The sequence below is a fragment of the Palaemon carinicauda genome, chromosome 19, assembly GCF_036898095.1.
Source record: "Palaemon carinicauda isolate YSFRI2023 chromosome 19, ASM3689809v2, whole genome shotgun sequence".
In the NCBI taxonomy this organism is placed as follows: Eukaryota; Metazoa; Arthropoda; class Malacostraca; order Decapoda; family Palaemonidae; genus Palaemon; species Palaemon carinicauda.
This window is the reverse complement of record NC_090743.1, coordinates 110,610,044-110,634,016: the sequence shown is the minus strand read 5'-3', so window position 1 is coordinate 110,634,016 and position 23,973 is coordinate 110,610,044. Positions and strand designations below refer to the sequence as shown.

Below are 23,973 nucleotides of genomic sequence, written 5' to 3'. Positions count from 1 at the left end.
GGTTGATACTTCTGTGAAGCATACATATATGCCATTATGAATAAGCTGTGACAGATTTTGTTGAATTTCAGTAAACTGCCACAATCTTGTAGCAGATGTTGTCGGAATCACAGCATTGAGACCAGATGCATTTTGGCGCAGCAGTGCTCTAGTAAATATCTTACCTAAGGAACGGGTAGTTGCCGATTTTAGGTAAGTTTACTGTATTATGAAGTATTTTTATTAAATTTATCTTCATACTAAATATTTTGAGTAAAAGATTTTCCCTATATAGGGTAGACACGCAATGAGTTCTCTCTACTCTTTTCTATCCTGTATTCTGTTCTTCTGAAGTCCTTTCAAGTCCAGGTCTTGAAAGGAGGTTTATGGTTTCAGCAGATCTGGAATTGCCATTGAATCGTCAACAAGGTACTGTAATTGGTTAATGACAGATGATGCAATGATAACCCCCACCCACTTTATTGTCACAGAATAGACATTTTTGGCTTTAGCAAAACAAGTAAAGATATTCTATTTCTGCTTTTGTTTGACTGTTGGATCTTTTCTTACTTTCTATTGTTATTTGTATTGGATTTCTTTGTGAGTGCTCTCACAAACAGAAAGGTAAGCATATGATAAAGTGGATTTTGTTCTTATCAGAATTCAAACCTTCGAATCCTCATGCATTGTATACATTTTGTAAGGGGTGACTAAGTAACCCCCCCCCCTTTCCCCATCAGGAAGACTACAGTATTAACTCTCAAAGCGTAACTTGTTTTGCTCCTTAGTACTGTATTTTCCCTTCCTCTGGAGGATGTTACCCGATTCGGACCGAGTGTTTCCCGTACCTGCGTCCTAATAACGAACATCAACAGTGTTCCTTGGATGGTGACTCCTGTGTATTGATTTGCTTGTTTTGTGGCAGGGGAAGCTTTTGTAGCTAACTCCTTTGAGGTAGCACATCCATTAGCAGTTACTCAGATTATGACACTTTTGTTACATCAAGGAATAATAGTTAGTAAGGAGAAGAGAAGGAGATGTGTTCTCTCCCTTCCTCCTTTCCAAATCTTTTTTCTCCCCCTTTCTCTTCATCAGTAATTTCATGCTTGAGAACAAGAAGAAAAAGAAGATTGTTACATGAGAAAGCCTTTCACTAAAAGTTCCTTGGGACCTATAGCAATGGCAGTCTTTTGGGAGTAAGTGATGGTACTCGCCTGCTAACTGGTACTTTCGGGGTCAATCAAATGGAATAGAAGCTGGGGTTACAGTTACTACTGTTGAAAAGGGTGCTGGTAAAAGATATTACTCAGACCAAACAGCAGCAGTGCAGGCCAAGGGAGGGTGGCACGTATTATTATTATTATTATTTGCTAAGCTACAACCCTAGCTGGAAAAGCAAAATGCTATAAGCCCAGGGGCCCCAACAGGGAAAATAGCCCAGTAAGGAAAGGAAAGAAGGAAAAATAAAATATCTTAAGAAGAGTAACATTAAAATAAATATTTCCTATATAAACTATGAAAACTTTAACAAAACAAGAGGAAGAGAAATTAAATAGAATAGTGTGCCTGATTGTACCCTCAAGCAAGAGAACTCTAACCCAAGACAGTGGAAGACCATGGTACAGAGGCTATGGCACTACCCAAGACTAGAGAACAATGGTTTGATTTTGGAGTGTCCTTCTCCTAGAAGAGCTGCTTACCATAGCTAAAGAGTCTCTTCTACCCTTACTAAGAGGAAAGTAGCCACAGAACAAATACAGTGCAGTAGTTAACCCCTTGAGCGAAGAAGAATTGTTTAGTAACCTCAGTGTTGTCAGGTGTGTGAGGACAGAGGAGAATCTGTTAAGAATAGGCCAGACTATTCGGCGTATGTGTAGGCAAAGAGAAAGAACCGTAACCAAAGAGAAGGATCCAACGTAGTACTGTCTGGCCAGTCAAAGGACCCCATAACTCTCTGGCGGTAGTATTTCAACTTTTCTAGTTCGTATATTGACTCTCTGTGTCATAAGGAAGTTGCTCACCGACCAATACCTCCATGGTCATATAGTGAAGCTTGAGCCTGGTATGACAGCCACCACTGTTTCCTCAGTTGTAGGTCAAGTTTCCTATGCAGACTGATCTCCAGCACATTACGGCAGGCCAATAGGGATGTCGTTCATGCTACCTCCTCTGCTGATAGTGTAACGGTTCTATACTGGTTTGACAAAGTCCGTTTCAGCGTAGTTGTTTTGAGCGATTATCTTTAAGCGATGGTATTTTTCAGCAGAACTTTTTGAGCGATGATCAGTTTAAGGAATGAGTAGTATAAGTTCCTCTGAAAAGGATAAGATAATCTTGCTATTTAATGGAAAACTAGAACTAAGCCATTTTAAAATCAATAGACTACAGTTTTTCATATTATTATTATTATTATTATTATTATTATTATTATTATTACTATTATTATTATTACCATTTGCGAAGCTACAACCCTAGTTGGAAAAGCAAGATGCTATAAGCCCAGAGGCTCTAACAGAGAAAATAGCCCAGTGAGGAAAAAAATGGAAAAATCAAATATTTCAAGAACAGTAACAACATTAAAATATAAATATAAACTATAAAAACTTTTTAACAAGACAAGAGGAAAAGAAATAAGATAGAATAGTGTACCCAAGTGTACCCTCAAGCAAAAGAACTCTAACCCAAGACAGTTGAAGACCATGGTACAGAGGCTAAGGCACTACCCAAGACTAGAGAACAATGGTTTGATTTTGGAGTGTCCTTCTCCTAGAAGAGCTGCTTACCATATCTAAAGAGTCTTTTCTACATGTGAATCATCGGTTTTTTATTTGATAGTAAGTCACTTGTACATTTACCCATCATTGGAATAATTTTATTAAAGTGTGGACGAGACAAAGCAAGTTATATTCGATTCATATATAGAAAAGACAAAGAAAATCTAACCACTTTTATATGTCAATATGAGGCATGTAACAGCAAAAAATTATTAAAGACAACTTTAGATTGCAGAAATGACAATAATTATATGGAAAAGGTTAGCATTCGCAGAGTTGTGATTCTGTGAAAGTTTGCATGGAAAACATTGAAGATGAATTAGTGATCATTGCTGAAAAGACACGATTTGCCACGATGCATACTGCAGGATGCAGTAGTTGGGGTTTCAGATAATGTTGCTTCAAGGATTGGGATAGAAATAAAAGAGGTCACCCATCCTCTTCGGACGGCAGCGGACATTGTTATTCTTGAATCATATCGCCTCACTTTTAGCAAAGATTTTTTCTTATTTTACGACAGTGAAGTTGGAAATACTGTAGTAATCGTCTCATTATTGTATTTTGGTACTATTCTTTATGTGGTTAATGATTATATTTTTTTTAATAACCTTTGTCAAACTCTTGATATACCTTTTAAGTATATTTTTGCACTTGAACAGTATTATGTTTATATTTTTTTTAATAACCTTTGTCAAACTCTTGATATTAATATTTGTTTCAAAACACACTTCAAAATACCTGTTGGCGGAGTCACTTAGTAGTAAGTCGCCAAATGTAACTCGCTCGTAATGCATCTCTTTAAATGAACTTTGCTCAATTCTCAATTGGCATCTCTGAATAAGACTTCGCTGATAGTGACTTCGCTCAAGCGATCGGCAACGGGTGTAACTGATATTGGTAATTTAAGGGTAGGTTAGCATTCGCGAGCTCATTATTATTATTATTATTATTATTATTATTATTATTATTATTATTGTTATTATTATTATTTTTATTATTATTATTAATTGCTAAGCTACAACCCTAGTTGGAGAAGCAGGATGCTGTAAGCCCAGGGGCTCCAACAGGGAAAATAGCCCAGTGAGAAAAGGAAACAAGGAAAAATTAAATATTTTAAGAACAGTAACATTAAAATAAATATCTCCTATATAAACTATGAAAAGTTTAACAAAAAAGGAAGAGAAATAAGATAGAATGGTGTGCTCGAGTATACCCTCAAGCAAGAGAACTCTAACCCAAGACAGTGGAAGACCATGGTACAGAGGCTATGGCACTACACAAGACTAGAGAACAATGGTTTAATTTTGGCCTGTCCTTCTCCTAGAAGAGCTGTTTACCAAAGCTAAAGAGACTTCTACTCTTACCAAGAGGAAAGTTGGCCACTGAACAATTACAGTGCAGTAATGCTTGGTTGAAGAAGAATTGTTTGGTAATCTCAGTGTTGTCAGGTGCATGAGGACAGAGGAGAATAGGTAAAGAATAGGCCAGACTATTCAGTTTGTGTGTGCAGGCAAAGGGAAAATAAACCGTAACCAGAGAGAAGGATCCAATGTCGTACTGTCTGGCCAGTCAAAGGACCTCCATAACTCTAGCGGTAGTAGCATCTACCGTTGTTCACTTTCAAGACACTACTGAGTTCCTCACTGCCTGGTACCTTTGGGATTGGTCAACAAGGGGAGACCAGTGTATCAGTGACTGCTGTTTGCGCTGCTACCAGGTAAGTGGAAAATGATCTTTCCTGGACCAAACACTGACCTGTAGGCAATTGAGGGTAAGGATTCTTTGTTTTTCACAGCTATTCCTCTTCTTTCTCTTTCTCTTCTGTTTTTGAAGATTTTCTAATTCCTGCTGGACTTCCTGATTGATTGATTGATTTGAGTCCATCAATTAGGAAGTCCAGCAGAAATTAGAGTAATCTTTTAAAAAATGGAGAGTAATCTTTCCATTTTTAAAGAGAAATAGTTTCCTACTCAGTGCCCGATTATGTGCAGATCAGTGCACTGGTCAGTGAGGTAAGTGATCGAGGAGCTTGAGCACCCTCACTCACATTTTACCGGGACTATGGGATATCGTTTTGGTCCTTTTCTTTTTCAAAGTATTTTGGTACCTCCTAAAGAGGAGATACCACTCTTCAGTACTGATGCCCCGTACCATGGACCAAGCTGGTCATTGACTGGTCTCCACTCTGGGCTTCCGAACACTGACCCAGACTGAGGACTTGACCACACCCACACTCGTTCACCAGGGGAAGAGTGCACTGCACTGGTATTGTTCTGATGATAGGAGTAATTTCCTGGACATGAAATGAGACCATTCACAGCTCAATGTGTCATATGCCTCTCAATTATATGTTAACAGATCTATTCCAGATTTAACCCTTCAAATTAAAGGGAGGGATAGTAATTTCCTGGATGGGTTTACAAGCATATCGTTGCTACCCTTGAGGTACAGCTAAAATGGGTTCAACTTCATAATTCTGGAGAATTCTGCAGGACTTTGTTATTGGAAAAAAATAGTTTCTCTGTCACTCACCAGATACCTAACTGGTTTCCCTTTTAATTACAGAGACGATAGTTGCTCTGCTGATTGAATTTATGCTGGACTCGCTTGGCTGCATTTCTGGAGGGTGACATTGAGGCAGGAGTGGAAGGGGATGTATATGTATCAGAACTTGTTTGTCCATCATACAGTATGCCTTGAGAGCTTTGAACTTTTGAGGGAGACTGCGGCCAAACCTTCAGGTGTGGCCATGCCTTCTGGGTTTGATTTGGGGCCTTCTTGAAATCCCAACTATGACCATCTGCAGCTTCTTCGTCCAGAAGTGTTGGACCCAGCTCCACTCATTCTTGCCCCTCCCAGTCTTAATCCAAGAGGGGTGTTAGGAGGAAGAAGAAAGGAGGGGGAGCAATGCATTCCCTCTCCATCTTCCATCCAAATCCATTCCAGACCTCCCTTCCGATTCCATTTCTGGACATGCAGCAGAGGTGGAATCATCCTTGATTTTTGTGCTGGAAGTCTTGTACAATCTTCTCCTAATAGCATTTAACGAGTCATCGTGGGGATGGAGCACGAGTCCTTACTCCTCTCAGCTGAACCAGTACTCTTCAGACTTATTTTAGTTGAAACTCATGCTTCATACTTACCTCCAGAGGGGAATACTTCACCTTTTGGTGACTCAAGGGACTTGCTGTGCATGCAGTCCTTAATTCATCCCAAAAGTGGCTCTTTCTTTTCTCAAGTGTTCACGTGATTGTTCACCTGAGTTTTAAGCTTCGGATCAAATCTACTTTCTCTTATTTTGGTATGAGGGTGAGGATTGAGGAGAATGTAATCTCACGGCCAAGCAGAAGATGAAATACCGGAGAATGCTGTTCAACTAAAAATTTTTCTTTATGCTCACATCAACAAACTCAGAGAGGTAGTACACCTTTTCCTGACCCGTTGGAACGGTTAAACCTCTCGTGGTAACAAGGAAGAATAGTTGGCAAATGAGGAGCTGACCATTACTATAGGGTTTGATCAAGTGGACCCATAGACCAAGTCGGGTGAGTAGTGCTTCTACCTTCACTCTTCTCATGACATAAAAACATCCTAGCCCTTAAGAAGCTACCATTCCTCAGTATCAGGTTTCACCCTTCGTGGTTGGTCAAGGGTATTATTAACCCAATATAAATGAGAGTCCTTTAAATTAGACTTCCCACCTCAACTCCTTTCAGTCTGAGGCCTAAGGACAAAAGTAGCTATTCTGTGACAGGCAGATTGTTGGGCCTTTCCCCTTGTGCTACCTGCTATTTACCAAGTACCTTATTAACAAATCAATGTCTATTTCAGCTCTGCTGAAGTCAAATCCCTATTTTAAAGGACAGGGTTTTTGTAAAGCTAGGAAAAATACAAATTACTTTTAAATATTTAAATTTTTGTATTATCTTCTAGTCTTTCCCAGTAGTCTTCATCTTGCTTCCTCCAAATTTCCTTCTTTTTCAAACTACTTTTTCTGATACAGTATTTATAAACCATTCAAATCTAAATTATTGATTACATGATGTATTTTGATAACTTAATTCAATGCTCTTATTAAATGAACAATCTTGATATTTTTTTTATTTCTCATATATAGTTTATTTGTTATTTATCTTTCCTCACCAGGTTGTAGCATCCTGCTTTTCCATCTAGGGCTTTAGCTTGGCTAGTTATAATAATAATAACAACGTATTTCAAGTAGATATAAAAAAAGATGATGAACATTGAAAAAGCTATTCATTTTGATTCATGTGGCAGATACTACTACAGTATACTTAAAATAGTGGATATTGTACCTCAAGTTGTTCCAGCGCAAACACAAACACTTCCACTATTTATATTGGGTATATTGTTTTCGGTGAAGTTGAAGTAGCCATGATAATTTTAGTGAGGGATAACTACCGCACCTGCTAGTTAGCGGGTGGGGCTGGGGTAGCCCGACTACCCCGCTCACTCACACGTAGGTTGAGTAACCACTTCTTTTCTTGGCTCGGTAGAGATGGTCATGCTGCCCGCTCTCTCCTAATTATTTTGACTTTGATAATTGTTTTTTCTTTTCTTTCCAGATTGTGTGTGTGAGCAATGTCCAGGTCCCGAAGGCTGTGCTTGTGATACCTCTATGTCCGCCCTTGAGACAGATCCTTACCTGCTTTGTCTGACTTGTCGGGGTCGCCGGTGTTTGAGGGATGACACCCAAGAAGAGTGTAGGGAGTGGTCTGCCTCCCAGTCGGAGAGGTTTGGGCGACAGAAGAAGTCCAAGCGCGATTCTTCGCCTTTGGGGTCTTCCTCAAAGTCGAAGAAACACCAGTCTTCTACTTCTTCCCCCCAATCTTTTCCCGAAGCTGCTCCTCCGCCGGTTTTTCACAAGACCAGCCGGGTAGCAGCGCAGCTCTGGTTACTCCCGTCAATCTTGTGCTGCAGGGGACGGAGTTGACTTTCTTGGTGAGTCGGCCCCGCCCCTTCTCGTAGGGGGCAGCTTGGTTATGAATGATCTTGCTTTTTGGCCATCACTGGCCTCCCCTCGAAGGAGGTTCTCTTTGACCTACTTAAGATGGGAGCAGAGAGTAGGCATTCTCCTTCCTCCTCAGAGGTTCTTCCTCCTTATGAGGGCATAGGTGCTGTAGCTTCTCGATCAGACTTTTGGTCTCCCATGTCTGACCCTGAGAGTGTTGCCAATCCACCAGGGGCGGTAGCAGCGCACACTCCTAGTGCTAACCCCCGCTGGGGAACACATCTCTTGTTCTCAAGAGGAAGCTGCCAAAGTGCAACGGTGTCTCAGAGATTCTGATTTTTCTCATGCTTCTCCTCCAAGAACGGAAGTAGAAGCCCGTAGTCCATCCTCTGACAAAAAAAGCCTCCCTTTCAGGAGAGGCAAGCTTTGAGCAGACACCCCCCCCCCCCCCCCCCCAGGGAGGAGCCTAATAGACGTTCCCCTTCGGAGGTCTGTCGGGTGGAGAATTTTATTACTCCTCTCCATCCTGGGTGCTCTCCTCCTAGAGCTTTAAGGGGCCTGGCCAGAATGCCAATATATGGGGGTATAGGAAGAAAAACACAAAATCCTGAAAAAAATTTTTAAGCTTCGTATGGGAATAGAGAATGCGTATACGAAATATTTTGTCAAAATTCCTTTTACTTTCTTAGTTACAGGGTAATTAGTATAAGTAACTCAATAAACCAAAAACATTGTTCCCTACAAGGAAATGCAGTGTTTCTTCTGTTATCGTAAATTTTGATAATTTTCCATTTTAATGTAAAAGAAATTGTGAACAATGGCATATGTATAGCTTCCACGAGTCACAACAGGATGTATTACACTGTAATTACACCCTTCGCCATACAGTCCTACCACAAACCTCAAAGATAGTACATGTCTGAGTTTGACCACTGACATTCACTCATATTTATGTTTGTTTTTCTCGTTTTTGGCAAGAATTTTATCATTTCAAAGAGGAAAAGACAATTTCAATATCTTGCTAACATAAAGAAGAAGACAATTCGGTCTATTTTGAGTTCAGAAATAGGTAAAATCGGTAGTGACGCAGAGAGAGAGAGAGAGAGAGAAAATGGTGTGGATGGAGGAGTGGCCGCCTTGCCTGACAGGAGCCAAAAGAACCAAGATATTGAGCAAAAGGATCTTCATTTATTATTCAATTATGATAAATAACTTTTTTTTTGTTTATTAATATCCACGGAGGAACATAAAATTCATAATAATCAGGATTTATTAATATTGTCTTTGTAAAAATACAAAGAAAAACTTTGAACGCCCTCTGACATTCACTCATTTTTACATTTGTTTTCCTTATTTTTGGCAAGAATTTTGTCATTTCAAAGAGGAAAAGACAATTTCGACATCACGCTAACTTAAGGAAGAAGAAAATTTGCTCTATTAAGAATTCAGAAGTGGGTAATATTGAATAACAGGTCAAGAGGACTTGGCACTGGGCACCACCCCTTGATTTTATACTGGGCAAGATGTTCCTGCTAAAAATGTAATTGCATTATATTATTCAGAGATAAGCCATTTTCAGGTTCAGTACATACATACATATACCAAGGCACTTCCCCCAATTTTGGGGGGTAGCCAACATCAAACAAATGAAACAAAAAAAGGGGACCTTTCCTCTCTACGTTCCTCCCAGCCTGTCAAGGGACTCAGCCGAGTTTGGCTGGTACTGCTAGGGTGCCACAGCCCACCCTCCCCAGTTATCCACCACAGATGAAGCTTCATAACTGAATCCCCTACTGCTGCTACCTCCGCGGTCATCCAAGGCACCGGAGGAAGCAGCAGGGCCTACCGGAACTGCGTCATAATTGCTCGCCATTCATTCCTATTTCTAGCACGCTCTCTTGACTCTCTCACATCTATCCTCCTATCACCCAGAGCTTTCTTCACTCCATCTATCCAACCAAACCTTGGCCTTTCTCTTGTACTTCTCCCATTAACTCTTGCATTCATCACCTTCTTTAGCAGACAGCCATTTTCCATTCTCTCAACATGGCCAAACCACTTCAACACATTCATATCCACTCTAGCTGCTAACTCATTTCTTACACCCGTTCTCACCCTCACCACTTCGTTCCTAACCCTATCTACTCGAGATACACCAGCCATACTCCTTAGACACTTCATCTCAAACACATTCAATTTCTGTCTGTTCAGGTTCAGTAAAAAGAAAAAACAATGATACTAGGAAAAATAAAGGTGGCTGAAAAGGGAGACAATGGGGAAAGGAACTGGAATGAAATGCTGTTTTCATAAAAACAAGAAAACATTTATTTGTAAAGGGAACAAAAAAATATATATCATTCCTGAGAGAAAAAATACAAAACTATAGCATGAAAGGTCAGATCTTTCGAAAACATAAGCAGAGACCTAGATATATCCATGGCAGAGCCTCATAGGAATCAACCCTCTAAAAGTTAACAAGACAAAAAAATTTGATTTGAATAACAAAAAACAAGAATATTCACATGCTTGACACACTTATGGGTTCCAGATGTAAGTATAAACAAAAGCACACCCTAGCCGGGTATCTGTTTGGGATACATTCAAATACAAGTAGCTTGCCTCACGATCAGAGGGATTATAAAGCAAGGTTGCAATTCGTGCGGCAAAACTAGAAGCTCCAGGCAAACTTGCTTTTAACAGTCTTCACCAGGCTGACTAGCAACATAATCAGGTGCAGGACTATGCAATATTATTCCAGAGAAAATTCCAGACTTATGACAGGAAAAATTTCAAGCTTAAAGGAGAACCCGGCAACACTGTGGTTCATTATCTGCATGAACAGTCAGGCGGGTTTGGGCATTGACAGCACACAAAAGTTTGGCTGCCACTGAGAACTTTTCTATGCCACTTTATGTTCAGCTTCTAGTTTCCACTTCAAACCCTATAGGGAGTAGGGTGTGCTGCAAAAAAGATAATGTAATTAGACAAGGTTGAAAGGCCAAAATATAACAGAACAGCTTAATAGCTTAATATTCTACTACATAGCGACATTGCAGTGTCGCGTGACAGATCTTCTCGTGACGTGGCAGCGTTAATAAGAGATGGGTCCAGCGATTGTTCAACCTTGCGACAATCATCTTGCCCTGCTTCAAAGATATTCTCGCCCCCTGGACGAGATTCCTTCACCTTTTCTGGCTGCAGGAAGGTGTCCTTCAAGGAAACCTCCAGCTAAGAGAGACTCCCACCAGTCCCCGAAGCACCTGTGGCCAATTCCTCTCCCGATGGGAAGGCCTTTGCCAGTCTTACCTGTGAGTAAGAAGGCTAAGGTACCACCTGAAGTACCAAAGCCTAAGGATTCTCGCCACCCTAAGGACACTCCTCCCAGCACATCGGAAGCCTGCGACCCCCCATGGCTTACGGCATTGTTTAATGTAATGCTACAAGCTGTGATGTGGGTTAGTCCCTGTTCCCAGTCCTTAGGCAGCACTCTCAGGATTCCCTTGTTGCCTCTTTTTATCCCAGGTCTTTCTCCCTCTGCTGATCCCAGGGGGACCTCTCAGGACTCTGCTTTGGCAGAACTTTCACCCGAGGAAGAGAACACCCCTCCTAGCAAAAGATCCAGGGAAGAGAGGACTCAAGAACTTCAGGGAAGTCCACTTCCATTTAAGTCCCCACAGGCAAGACCCAAAGGGAAGAAGAAAAGAATTAGACCTTGTCCCAAAGAGAGCTGGACAATTTCGTATACAGACTAGTTCCGCTTCAACTCCTGCCGAAATTGTATCAAGGGAGGTTACTCACCCTTCCCGGGGCTAGGCAGTTCCTTTACCTGCGGAGTCCCATCTCCCCCGCAGGTCAGTGGAGACCGCAAGGCCTACACTGATAAAGGAACCCATGCCGCAACATAGAGAACTGAAAGATTTGTTTGTTATCTCAAAATCTTCAGTTAGACACTTTCATTTCCACAAGCTGAGAGAGAACTGAAAGATTTGTTTGTTATCTCAAAATCTTCAGTTAGACACTTTCATTTCCACAAGCTGAGAGTCAGGGAGTACCGAGTACTTCCTCGGGAATTGCCAAGCCCTCTGTCGATCTAGATGACAACTATGGCTCACTCTGGGCTCCTTTGGATGAGAGCTCGGAAGTGGATGAGCAAGAGAATTATGAGGACATTATCTTGCCACTGCCGCTAGCCCAAAAATGACGGAGGCAGAGCGGAAGGAGACAGAAAATGCCTTGTGGCAGGTGTTAGCCTGCATCCAAACCATCAGTGGGCTGCCAGATCCATTGGCCGCCCCTCTGGAAGGTAAGGATACGGTCCTAGACCAGGTCTTTGGCACCCAGAGACCGCTGAAGGCCAGTGCAGCTTTGCCCTGGTCAAAGGCATTGAAGTGTGCCAAACAGAAGGCCGTTTCTCAGGCGACTGGGTCGTCTTCCTCCCTCTGCTCTAACTCCTCCAAACTCTGAAGGTATTATGAAATCCTCAACAAGCCATTGCTAGTATGGCCTCTGGACACTCCATGGAGGCACTCTCGAAGGGGATATCTTTCAAGAAACTAATGAGACTGCCTGTCTCGTTCTCGCCCTCCGAGATCCTGAACTAGGGAAAGGTCACAAGGTATACCATATAGGCTACCTCATGGCTGAATTTCTGGTTGAGATAAGTAGGACTATTGGTCCGGTCTCAGGACTGGTCCAAGCAGTCCACCAGGAAGTCTATGGAGACTTTTGTATTATCTGGCACTTGGGCCATTGAGGTCCTGTCTCATCAGGTGGTGAATCTTTGGGCCAACCATCCCAAGAAGACGGGACGCAGTACTAACGAAGTTCCATTGGCAACTCTCTCAGACCGAGGTAGCAAGGTTCAGGGGAGTTCATTATTTAATTCTGAGGACATCGACCGGGTGGCTGAGAGGTGGAGGAAGTCCAACACGGACTCTTTCATTCACAAGGCCTTGACCTTAAGACCTCACCCTCCTCAGCCACAAAGGAATCCAGCTCCTAGACCGCCGACGAAAAAGGGTAGAGACCCCAGACAGCAGGATCAAAATGTGTCCCATAAGCCTTTTCAAGGGAAGAAGTCATTCCATGGAGATAGAGGCAAGCGAGGGTCTGGCTGAGGCCAACCCCACTAGGATGGGCAATCCTCCCATATATCCACCTGTGGGGGTATGCCTGAACAGCTGATAGCAGAAGTGGCTTCACCACAGGCCGACACCTGGACGGTCGAGGTGATCTGTTCGGGGTATTGCGTCCCGTTCACGCTATCTCTACCTCCACTGATTCGAGTGCCTCTCCCATATTCAGATTCTTTTGCGATGGGATCTGCAAAGGAGTCAGCCCTTCGGGACGAAGTTCAGACCATGTTGGAAAAGGGAGCTCTCCAAGAGGTCCGTGATGGGTCCCCAGGCTTTTACAGTTGACTTTCTCTTGTAGAAAAGGCGTCTGGAGGCTGGAGACCAGTCATTGACTCTCTCCCCCCTGAACAAGATTGTCCATCAAACTCTGTTCAGGATGGAGACTCCCAACATGGTCAGACTTGCTATCAGACCGAAAGAATTTATGTGCACTCTAGAGCTGAAGGACACATGCTTCCAGCTTCCAATCCATCCATCTTCCAGAAAGTATCTAATATTCTCGGTAGACCAAAAACTACACTAGTTCAAGGTGGTTTTTTGGTGTTTCCACAGCACCTCATGCTTTCACGAGAGTTTTCGCCCTTGTGTCAGCATGGGCTCACAGACTCTGCACCAGTCTCCTAAGTTATCTGGATGACTGGCTGATTATGGCAGACTTGAAGGCGGACTTGAAGAACGGATCTCCTTGACCTCATAAACTGGTATACCTAGGCATGCTATTGGACACCATAAGGCACAAAGCATATTCATCAGACGAAAGAATTCGAAGGCTGAAGAAAGCAGCACAGCCCTTCTTCAAATGAGAAGAGCTCCCAGCCCAGAGCTGGGTACGTTTACTTGGTCACTTCCCTTCTCTGGTTTGTTTAGTTCCCAACAGCTGCCTCATGATGAAATGTCTCCACTGGCGGCTGAAATCCCAATGGAATCAGTCCACCGATTCCAGGGAAACTGGAACAGGGCAAGAGGAATGGACGGACCTCAGATGGTGGCTGTCAGACCTAAACCTCTGCAAAGGGGTCAAGCTTCTCATTGTCCCCCCCCCCCCCCCCCCCCCCCCGGAATTGATGCTCTTTTCAAATGCATCTAAAGAAGGGTGGGGCCCCACGTGCTGCACCACACCACCTCCGGCCAGTGGTCCGAATCCTAAAGGTATCAGCCTATAAACCTCCTGGAAATGAGGGCAGCTTTCCTTGACCTCAAACAGTTCCACCAGTTCCTGGCCGAGGCACTCTGTGGTGTTGATGAGCGATAACACCACATCAGTTGGAGCGACAACACCACATCAGTTGCTTATCTGAACAAGCAAGATGGTACCTTTTCGTAGATACTGTGCCATCTAGTAGTAGAGATACTTAGATGGGCAGAAGATAACTCGGTGTCCCTATCGGCTCACTTCATTCCAGGCAAACAAAATGTGTTAGCAGACAGTCTGAGCAGAGCAACTCAGATAGTGGGCTCCAAGTAGTCTTCGAATCATCTAGTAGCCAAGAAAGTTCTGACTTTGTGGGGATCTTCAACTGTGGATCTGTTCACAATGACCTTGAATTTCAGACTCCCGTTGTACTGCTCCCCAGTCTCAGACCCCCAGGCTCTTTGGCAAGATGTATTCCAACATCAATGGGAGAGTGTGGGCGTGTACACATTCCCCGCATTTTGTCTGATGAGAAAAGTCCTCAACCAAGCACCAGTAAGCAAGAACTTACAAATGATATAACTCCACTGTGGCATCATACAGAATGGTTTCCGGACCTTCTGCAACTCCTCACGGAGACCCCGAGGGAACTCCCTCCTCGACCTGATCTACTCAAACAACCACATGCAAACATCTACCACAGAACCATAGCTTCGCTTCAGCTTCAAGCTTGGAGACTGTTCAGTACCTCCTCTTACAGAGGGGCTTTTCGACACGAGTTGCCAAAAGGATATGCTGGACACCTCACGCTCAACAATGTTAGTCTACCAAGCAAAGTGGTCAGTGTTTTGTGGTTGGTGTCATGAAAGGGTTTTCTCTCCACTCGATGCCACTGTTCCAACCATAGCGGAGTACCTTGTACACCTTTTGGGAAGAAATGCTCTCGATTTCGGCAGTCAAAGGATAACGCTCAGCCTTGAGTCATCTTTAAATTGAAAGGAGTAGATATTTTCTCTTCGTTGGAACTTTGCCTTCTCATACGGAGTTGTGATATTACTTGTCCCCAGCCGGAACTTAGGCTTCCTCCTGGGAACTTGATTCGGGTTCTTCAGTCCCTGACGGGCCCACTTTATGAACCATTACGCCAGGCAACAGATCACCACCTCATGTGGAAGACGATGTTCCTACTTGCCTAGGCCTTGGCCAAAAGAGTCAGCGAACTCCACAGTCTATCCTCTGACATCTCCCACTCAAGGAGATGGGGAGAAGTAATTCTCAGCTACGTCCCTGAGTTTATTGCTAAGACTCAAAATCCGGGTGTGTTGGACCCTAGGTTCGACCCATTTAGGATAGAGAGTCTTCATTCTGTAATTGAAAATCCAGGCCAACTGTTACTTTGTCCAGTAATGTGTCCGAAGCATTACCTTGAAAGAACAGCAGCAGCTTGACCCCATGTGCAGGCTTTTTTTGTCAGCATGGGGAAGGCCAAGAGGAGGGTCACTTGGAATTCCATTTCCTCCCGGATAAGGAAAACGATTGAGTTCGCCCTCAATTCAGACCATCCTATCAAGCGACCCAGAGATCATGATGTCAGGGGCATTGCAACATCCCTGGCATTCAAAAAGAACTACTTCATGGCGCAGGTATTGCAAGCGGGCATGTGGAAACGTCAAACAACGTTCACCACCTATTACCTAAAAGACGTAACCCACAGGAACCTGGACACGTTTTCCTGTGGTGGCTGCACAACAAATGGTCTAAATACCTCAAACTCCTTGTTGGACCAAGTAGCAGAGGGTTGAGGGCTGAGGTTACCTGGGATAGTCTTGGGGGAATGAGTAGAATGACTGGCTCCTCCTTCTTTTCACCTTCTCCCCTCCCGGGGGAAAACCGCACCATGGACCCTCAGCGCAAGCTGACCTCGCCTCTCTGCAGGTAAGATTCACTTGGTGCGTCCCAAATACCTCTTCGAGGTAGGGTGTTGGGTATAGTCTAAGGAACCTTATGTTTGTAGTCGAGTTCCTATGTCAAGGCAAGCCTTGTTGCTAGTGTCACGAACACACAAACTTCTGCAAGCTGCTAAGAGAGCTTGCCCCTATAGGGCATATCGCAGAATTTAGCAAGGGTAGAGTTTCCACTACTTTGGCTAACTGAAGTAGGGAAAACCCCGGGCAGTTACCAAAGCTAGTTGGTAAAGGACCTCCTCCCACCCAAGAGTGAGTGTACCTATATAAATAGTGGAAGTGTTTGTGCTTGCGCTGGAACAAGTGACAAATTTGTAGTAATTTGTATTTTTTGTAGCACACAAACTCATTATTTATACACATTGGCCTACCACCCTGTCCCCCAAAAGTCCTGCCAGTAAGCAAAGTGGTTGCTCAATCTGTGAGTGGGGTAGCTGGGCTACTACACCCCCACCCGCTAACCGGTGGGTGCAGTAGTTATTCCTCACTAAAATTATCATGCCTACTTAAGCTTCGCCAAAATCAATATATCCAATATAAGTAGTGTTGTGTTTGTGTGCTGGGAAAAATCCAACTTATTATAAATTTGTCATTTTATTTTGGTCCTTTTTTTTTTAATTTTGTCTCCTTCCAGCTCTCCAAATATTGCAAAACCCTTTCACGTGGGCCACCTTCGATCAACAATTATTGGCAATTTTATTTGTAATCTTCACGAAGCATTTGGGCACGAAGTAACTCGAATCAATTACCTTGGAGATTGGGGCACACAGTTTGGAATTCTAAAATACGGGTAAGTTTTATACTCCTTTTAGCATAAAGATTTATAGCAGTTAATTTCTAGTATAGCAGTGCAATTATGAATATGTTTAGAACTTTTTGTGTGATAACTTGATGCGAGTCAATGGTATATATACGATTAGGTAACATTTCATCACTCATCATTTAATCACCCGACACAACATTATATGACATTTTATTGTGCGTCAGATTATCGTCAGACAATTCTTCACCCGTCATTTTATCACCCATCATTTCATCATCCATCATTTCATCATCTACTATTTCATCACCAGCACTTTTCATCACTCGACTTTTCAGCATCAACACAATTCATCATCATGATTTTTCATCACTTTTACCTTAATAGGTTGCATTTTATACAATATATTATTTGAAGATAGAACACAAAAAAATTGTAAGTACTGTATACATATATATACATATGTACAATCATACTTTGAGTTTTGTTAGGATTCAACTTCATACCCTATGATTTGCACCATGCACTAATTTTAACTAGATCTCTATTAAGGGATTCAGCAACCCCAGATCTATATTCAGGAGACGGAATTGATGCAAAGAGAGTAGCATCATCTGCATATGCAACAAGCTTATTTCCTAGGCCAAACCACGTGTCATGTGTATAAAGTATAAAAAAATAATGAGCCAAGAACATTACCCTATGGAACAACATTCCTATATTCACTATGGTACCTATCAACAACAACTCTTTGAGATCTATTACTTGAAAATTCAATAATAATCCTAAGACACGACCCACCCACTCCCAACTGTTTTGAGTTTGAAAACAAGGACCTCATGATTAACACGGTCAAAGGCTGCACTAAAATCAAGGCCAATCATACAAACTTCCTGACCACAAGCAAGGGATTTTTGTACAGCATTGGAGATTGTAAGAAGGGCATCACATGCTCCAAGGCCTGTACGCAAGCCTGTTAAGACGTTTTGCTAAAATACGTTCAAAAACTTTAGATAATATACAGCATATACCTCTCAACCCTTAATTTCATGGTGAATAAAAAGCGTTCTGGTGTATAGTGTTGGATAACACATAAGTGAATTACTGTGCAAGCATTGTCAATCAAGGTAAGCCTTGGGGAACACATTATAATCTTAGACTCTTCTACCTTCCTTCAAGCCCAAAAATTATTTTAAGACTAAGCTTCTGTCCCAATTTATTCATATTTCATCACTAAAACTGGTCGAAGAAAGTTCAGTAGAGAATAGTTTTCTTTATTCAGTAAGAGCCAGTATTTTGAAAAAAAAAGATAGTAGAGGTAGTGTCCCTAATTTGTTTTGTGGGATTAGGGTCCCTAATCACCTGCTAACCAAAGATTCTCTGACATTCCTTGTTAAGAATTCAGTCACACGCTGACAAGGAATTACAGCAACTTCAGCTTTGTCTCGTCTATATACTGTAGTAAAAAATTCAGTACAGTACTCGATGTGTCTTACAGTAAGTATGAATGAAGTAAATGGTTTATAGATAAGGACCACTGGATTCTGGAACTTCTGAGTTTAATGAGCTTTTTCAATTTTGACAGATATGATGCTTGTAAGATGACTGAAGAAGACTTGAAAGACGGTGCTATTCGCAAATTGTATGAAGTGTATGTTTGGGCCAACCAGAAAGCAGAAGAAGATTCGTCAGTTCTTGTTAAGGCTCAAGAGATATTCAGTAAAATGGAACAAGGAGACGAGGAAGTGTTAAGAGCCTGGAATTTATTCAGGAAAGTTTCTATTGAGGATCTAAGACGTGTGTATTCGAGACTTAATGTGACATTTGATGAATATCATGGGGAAAGTATGTATAGTGCTGATGAATGCCAAGAGATTATTAAAATGATGGAAGAAAAGGATCTTTTGGAAAATACAGAGGATGGTAGAAAAGTGTTTAGTTTAACTCCTAATAATAGGATCACTGTTGTTAAAAGTGATGGATCGTCTATTTATTTATCGAGGGATATAGCAGGTGCTGTTGATAGGTATAAAAGGTACAAATTTACCAAAAGTTACTATGTTGTGGATAATGCGCAGACAGACCATTTCGTTGCCTTATTTACCATTATAAATCAACTCGGATTTGATTGGGCAGAAAATATGAGCCATGTAAAATTTGGAAGAATTCGAGGAATGAGTACAAGGAAAGGGACTGCCGTGTTTTTGGAAGATTTACTAGATGAAGCACAGAATGTGATGAAGCAAAAACAAGAGGAAGCCAATAGTAAGTATTAGTTAATTTTTTAAACGTGATTTATTTGCGCTATCATGATGTTTTTGCCTTTACTGCTTTTTTATTTTCAAATTTTTTTGATAAATTTGCATTCTCTTCAGAAAATGACTTACTGTAGTTTTTCTTGAGAATTTTTTTTAGTATATTGTAATAATCATTGTTCCGACGCAATATGCAAACCTTGTAATCATTTAATTTAGGAATTTGCTTCAACTTAGCTGAAACGGCCAAAGAGAAAGAAAACCAAGCAGTTGTGCTGATTGGTTGGCTGGCGGTATGGGGTGGAGCTTAGCTCCCCCCACCTACTGCCAGCCCGCTGTCCTCATTCACTCGCTTCGGCTCAATGTGGATGGTTGTGCTACTCTCCGCTCTCTACGCTACAGCCTTTTGCCTTGTCTTGTGCTTGTGTACTAGTGATTGGTCTTTGTTATGAAGGAGAAAGTTACTCTTTAAAATGTGATGTTGTGCAAGCCGTGGCGGGTGTTGCAGTAGGTGGCGTTTGTCCCCTTCTGTAGACCCGCACACGCTCTGCTTGACATGCAGGGGAAAACTTTTCTCTCAAGGTTCTTGCCGTAGTGTTAATCCTAAATTTATTTTGGGAAGCCCGGATTAACAGCCTGTCGGGATTTTCTCGGGTTTTGCCGGGGGAGCGGTTGACCTTAGCGCTCCCGCTATTTCGGTGATCCCGAGAGACACCCAACAGATTGCTGTTACTGATGACGACACGTTGCCCGGTAAGAAGGGGGAATTTTGGGCGTCTCTCGGATTATCAGGTAAGCTTGACTTAAATTTGTTAAGACGCCGTTTAAATATGGCGGACGACCTTCAACAACGTCATAGAATGATACGATTGTTGATGAACACATGAATGTAATTGAGTTTGTAACAGGGTTGCCAGGTTGGTCTTTTTCAGCTAAAGACATCATATTTGGCCTTTTTTTTATTTGAAATTGGTTAGCCTTTAGCTATATCATAAAAGGTTGGCCTTAAAGGCTATACCTTTGGCCTTTTTTAACTTCTTAAAGCTGCAGTTGATCAAAGTTGGCCTTTTCTCACTTAGGAAACCTAGCAACCCTGGGTTGTAACTTTATTGACTCCCATGTTCAAAGATGCCCCTGTTGTTGTTGACTATGTACCTGATAAAGAATTTGTTCCTGGCAAAATGCAAACTTTTTCCAAGGGTAAAATGATTGCAGGACTCCCTGTTAAAACAAGGGAGAGTAAGGTTTTAAGCACTGAGATTTCTTTAACGACTGATGGCAAACTCTTTACAGCTTCGCCTGCAAGTCAGTTAAAATTAAAATCTACCAAATCTCCTGCTGATAGGCAGTTAAAATTAAAATCTGCCAAATCCTGCTGATACAATATGTTTTTCAGGTTCACCATGTTCACTGACCACGGCTCTTCCTACAGACATTGCTCAGGTTGTTCATTCTCGTCCAGTGTCATCTGCTGTTGCCTCGACCAACGTTCCAGCACCTCGGAGGGGACACAAGAAGAGGAAGCCTGGGCGGTATTCCTCTTCTAGTTCCTCCTCCTCTTTGTCTTCATCTTCTGACTCTGACTCTTCTCCCTCAGGGGAAAGAGGAAGGGGAAGAAGAGGAAAGTGAAGAGGGCCAGGAAAGCCAGTTGCAGTCGAAGGGACATGGCGCCCCGAGACACCTCTTCTCCTCTGGAGAATGAGGGCGATGTGCAAGATTCCCTTGTTCTCCGCACTAGTTGGATTGTTCACAGCGAATCTCGAGCAAGGTCTCCATGCACGACAACCGCGCTCGAGGGCGTAGGTTTCGTCACCCAGAACATGGTGACGGGGTCCTCGGGCCCCCGATCTACTGCTCAGACTCTAATTGAACCGCTCTTTAGCGGGGAAAGGAGAGTCCTGGCTTCGGCACAAGAAATCTCAGCTGTGGTCTCTCGTGAAGAATCCGCGGTACGCATGACTACCTCCACGAGGTCAATCACACGGACCGACTCAGCGACTCGTGTCATGTCAGTAGGGAGCAGCCCCAGACAGTCGCACACTCGACCCGTGACTCGGGCCTGGCACGGGCCGTCAACTGCCTTCGGGAACTCCCCGAAGGCAGTTGAGACAGGCTGCTCGAGTATTGGACTGAGTGAGTAACCAGATCGCAGGACCTGGTGACTCGCTTAGGAGCCAAGGTTCGAACAAGCTTCTCCCTCAACCACTCCAGTGACAGAAGAGGTACTATGTCACAGAGTCTTCTGTGTCTTGTCCTCTCCCTCTTGACCCAGCGGTCGGAGCGCTTGCTGGGGGTTCCTTGGTCGAGAGCTTGAAATCCCAGAGAGTGGCCTTCTCGGCCTCTGAGATTTCAACTATGGAATCCATCTCTGTAGCTGCTCTCGAGGCTGCTTCGTGGCATGGTGTGGTACGGCCACAGTGTTCGCGCAGGACACCAAGCTTGCTAACCCCGAACACATGGAGTAGTACAGGAACCTGGCTTTTTCTGGTGGGAAAGCTGTTGCTTTTCTCTTGGACCAGCTTGCTACCCAGTATGCCAATCTGATCCTCAAAAACGCGAGGCAGTAGCCACTCGTTTGGCGAGACAGATTGGTTAAGGAGAGACCCTGATACTCAGGAACACTCCTATTAGAGCTGCAACTTCTCTCTTTCCACTAGAGGAAGTTCGGGCCGCTCGGGATAAATGGCGCTTCGACTGGAAGGACTCCATTATCCACCAGGCGCAAGCTGTGAGTTTCAAGGGACCTGGTCGCTAAACCGTCCGCAGCCAGGCCGAGTTAGGCCAAGCCCACGGGAAGTGGCAAGGGTACCACTGGTTGTGCTCCTGCTGCTCCTGTACAGCCAAGACCTGTTCCTGTTCAGAGGGGTTATGCCCCCCAATGAATGAATGAATGATTTAAAGTTTTCAGGCATCCTGACATCTAAGGTCATTGACGCCGGTCTGCCCCCCAAACAGACCTTTCAGCCTCCCTCGTGAGCTCCGACATGTCGGGGAAAGAACAGGGGCAAGCAAGGGAAAGGGAAATGCTGAGATTGGCTTTCCACTTCCCATGCTGCCGATGGTAGGGGGATGCCTATTGCGCCATTGGGCGATGCGGCAGCAACTCGGGACCGAGGAATGGGTAGTGTCGACCCTTCGTGAAGGGTACAAGCTCCCAGTCGTGCTTCATTGCCCCCCCCCCCCCAATCCTCCACTCCAATAGTGTTCCACACATACGCTCCAACATCCCTGAAGGCTCTGGCCTTGGAGGCGGAGGTCCAGGAAATGTTGGAAAAGGATGCGCTAGAAGTCGTACATGATCAGTCACCAGGAGGTTGGAGATCGATCATCAACCTTTCGCCATTGAACAAGTTTGTTCAGCAAACTGCGTTCAAGATGCCAACAGTTCGCACTGTGCTGTTAGCAATCAGGCAGTACGACTTTATGCTTTCGATAGACTTGAAGGACGCGTACTTTCAAGTACCAGTTCATCGGTCGTCTAGAAAGTACCTCCGATTCACCTTCCAGGGCAAGGTGTACCAGTTCAAAGTTCTGTGCTTTGGACTGTGCACATCTCCTCAAGTGTTCACGCGAGTGTTCACGACGGTAGCAGGTTGGGCCCACTCGAGGGGCATCCGCATACTGATGTACCTCAACGACTGACTGATTCTTGCTCCCTCACAGGAGCAGTTGAGTCAGGATCGAGACTCGCTTCTGGCAGTCTGTCGCGATCTGGGGATCGTGGTGAACTGCGAGAAGTCGAACCTCATAACCAAGCAGAAGGTGAAGTATCTGGGAATACTGATCAACTCGGCATTCCAGCTCTCCAGTGGCAAGCTCTTCTAGGTCACATCTCCTCGCTGGAGAAGCTCGTTCCTTTCGGGCTGATCCATCTCCGCTCCCTTAAGTGGTATCTGAAGGCCCAGTGGTCGGCAGCCACCAATTCTCCCTCTCATCCAGTCCTCATGGAACGCGAGGTAAGGAAGGATCTCCTTTGGTGGCTAAACGAGAAGAACCTCATGAGGGGGTTTTCTCATAAACCCTCCTCCACCTCAGTTCCGTCTGTTCACAGACGCGTCCACTGAAGGTTGGGGTGCACACCTGGACGACTTGGTCGTGTCAGGTGTGTGGTCGAAAGAGAAGAAACACCTGCACATCAACGTGCTGGAAATGATGGCAGTTTCAAGAGAGCACTTTCATTTTCAGGCCCGTTGGAGAGAGCACTCGGTAGTGCTGATGAGCGACAACACGTCCGTGGTTGCGCACGTCAACAAGCAAGGGGGCACGCAATCATGTCTCTTGCAGCAGTTGACAAGGCAGGTGTTTCTGTGGGTAGAGAGTCAACACGTAACCTTGTCAGCCAGGTACGTTCCAGGCAAGAGAAGTGTTCAGGCAGACGCCCTAAGTCGCAGAAACCAGGTAATAGGTGCAGAATGGTCTCTTCACCATTGGGTCGCGAGTCGAGTACTCGACCTCTGGGGAGAACCATGCATCGACCTTTCGCAACACGGCACAACGCCAAGCTTGCTGTGTTTTGCTCTCCAGTACCAGATCCCGCGGCTGCGTTTGAGGACGCACTGCAACATCCTTGAGATCTATTGGATTGCTACACGTTTCCCCCCTTTTTGCTTGCTTCGCGCAGTCCTGTACCGGGTCCTAGTAGCTCCAGGACTCAGGATGACTCTCATTGCTCCACTGTGGCCACACATGGAGTGGTTTCCCGATCTGTTGTCGCTCCTGGTCGAGGTACCGCGAGAGCTACCTCACTGGCCCAATCTCCTTCGGCAACCCTTTTTGAACAGGTACCACCAGGCGGTGCAGTCGCTCAGACTTCACGCGTGAAGACTAACCAGCATCTCCTCAGAACGCGAGGCTTTTCACTACTCGCTGTGAGAGAGATGGGGTACCTTAGAAGATCCTCCTCAGACTACCAGGGGGAAGTGGTTGGTCTTCTGTGATTGGTGTAGTGGAAGGGTTATCTCTCCAGTCAGAGCCTCTCTGACTCAGATCGCAGACTTCCTAG

The 23,973-nt window shown here is 43.9% G+C and overlaps 1 protein-coding gene across 7 annotated transcripts in view; it reads left to right on the top strand.

Moving 5' to 3' along the window:
- Window positions 1-23,973, top strand: part of ArgRS-m (arginyl-tRNA synthetase, mitochondrial) — a 644,356-nt gene that overhangs the window by 571,349 nt on the left and 49,034 nt on the right. For all 7 annotated transcript variants that reach the window (XR_011047406.1, XM_068393756.1, XM_068393755.1 and 4 more), the window contains exons 6-8: window positions 72-192; window positions 16,591-16,746; window positions 18,302-18,981. Coding sequence is in view for 6 of the 7 variants with exons in the window: in XM_068393756.1 (XP_068249857.1) it covers window positions 72-192; window positions 16,591-16,746; window positions 18,302-18,981 (957 nt within the window). In the remaining variant the exon portion in view is untranslated. The remainder of the gene's footprint in view (window positions 1-71; window positions 193-16,590; window positions 16,747-18,301; window positions 18,982-23,973) is intronic.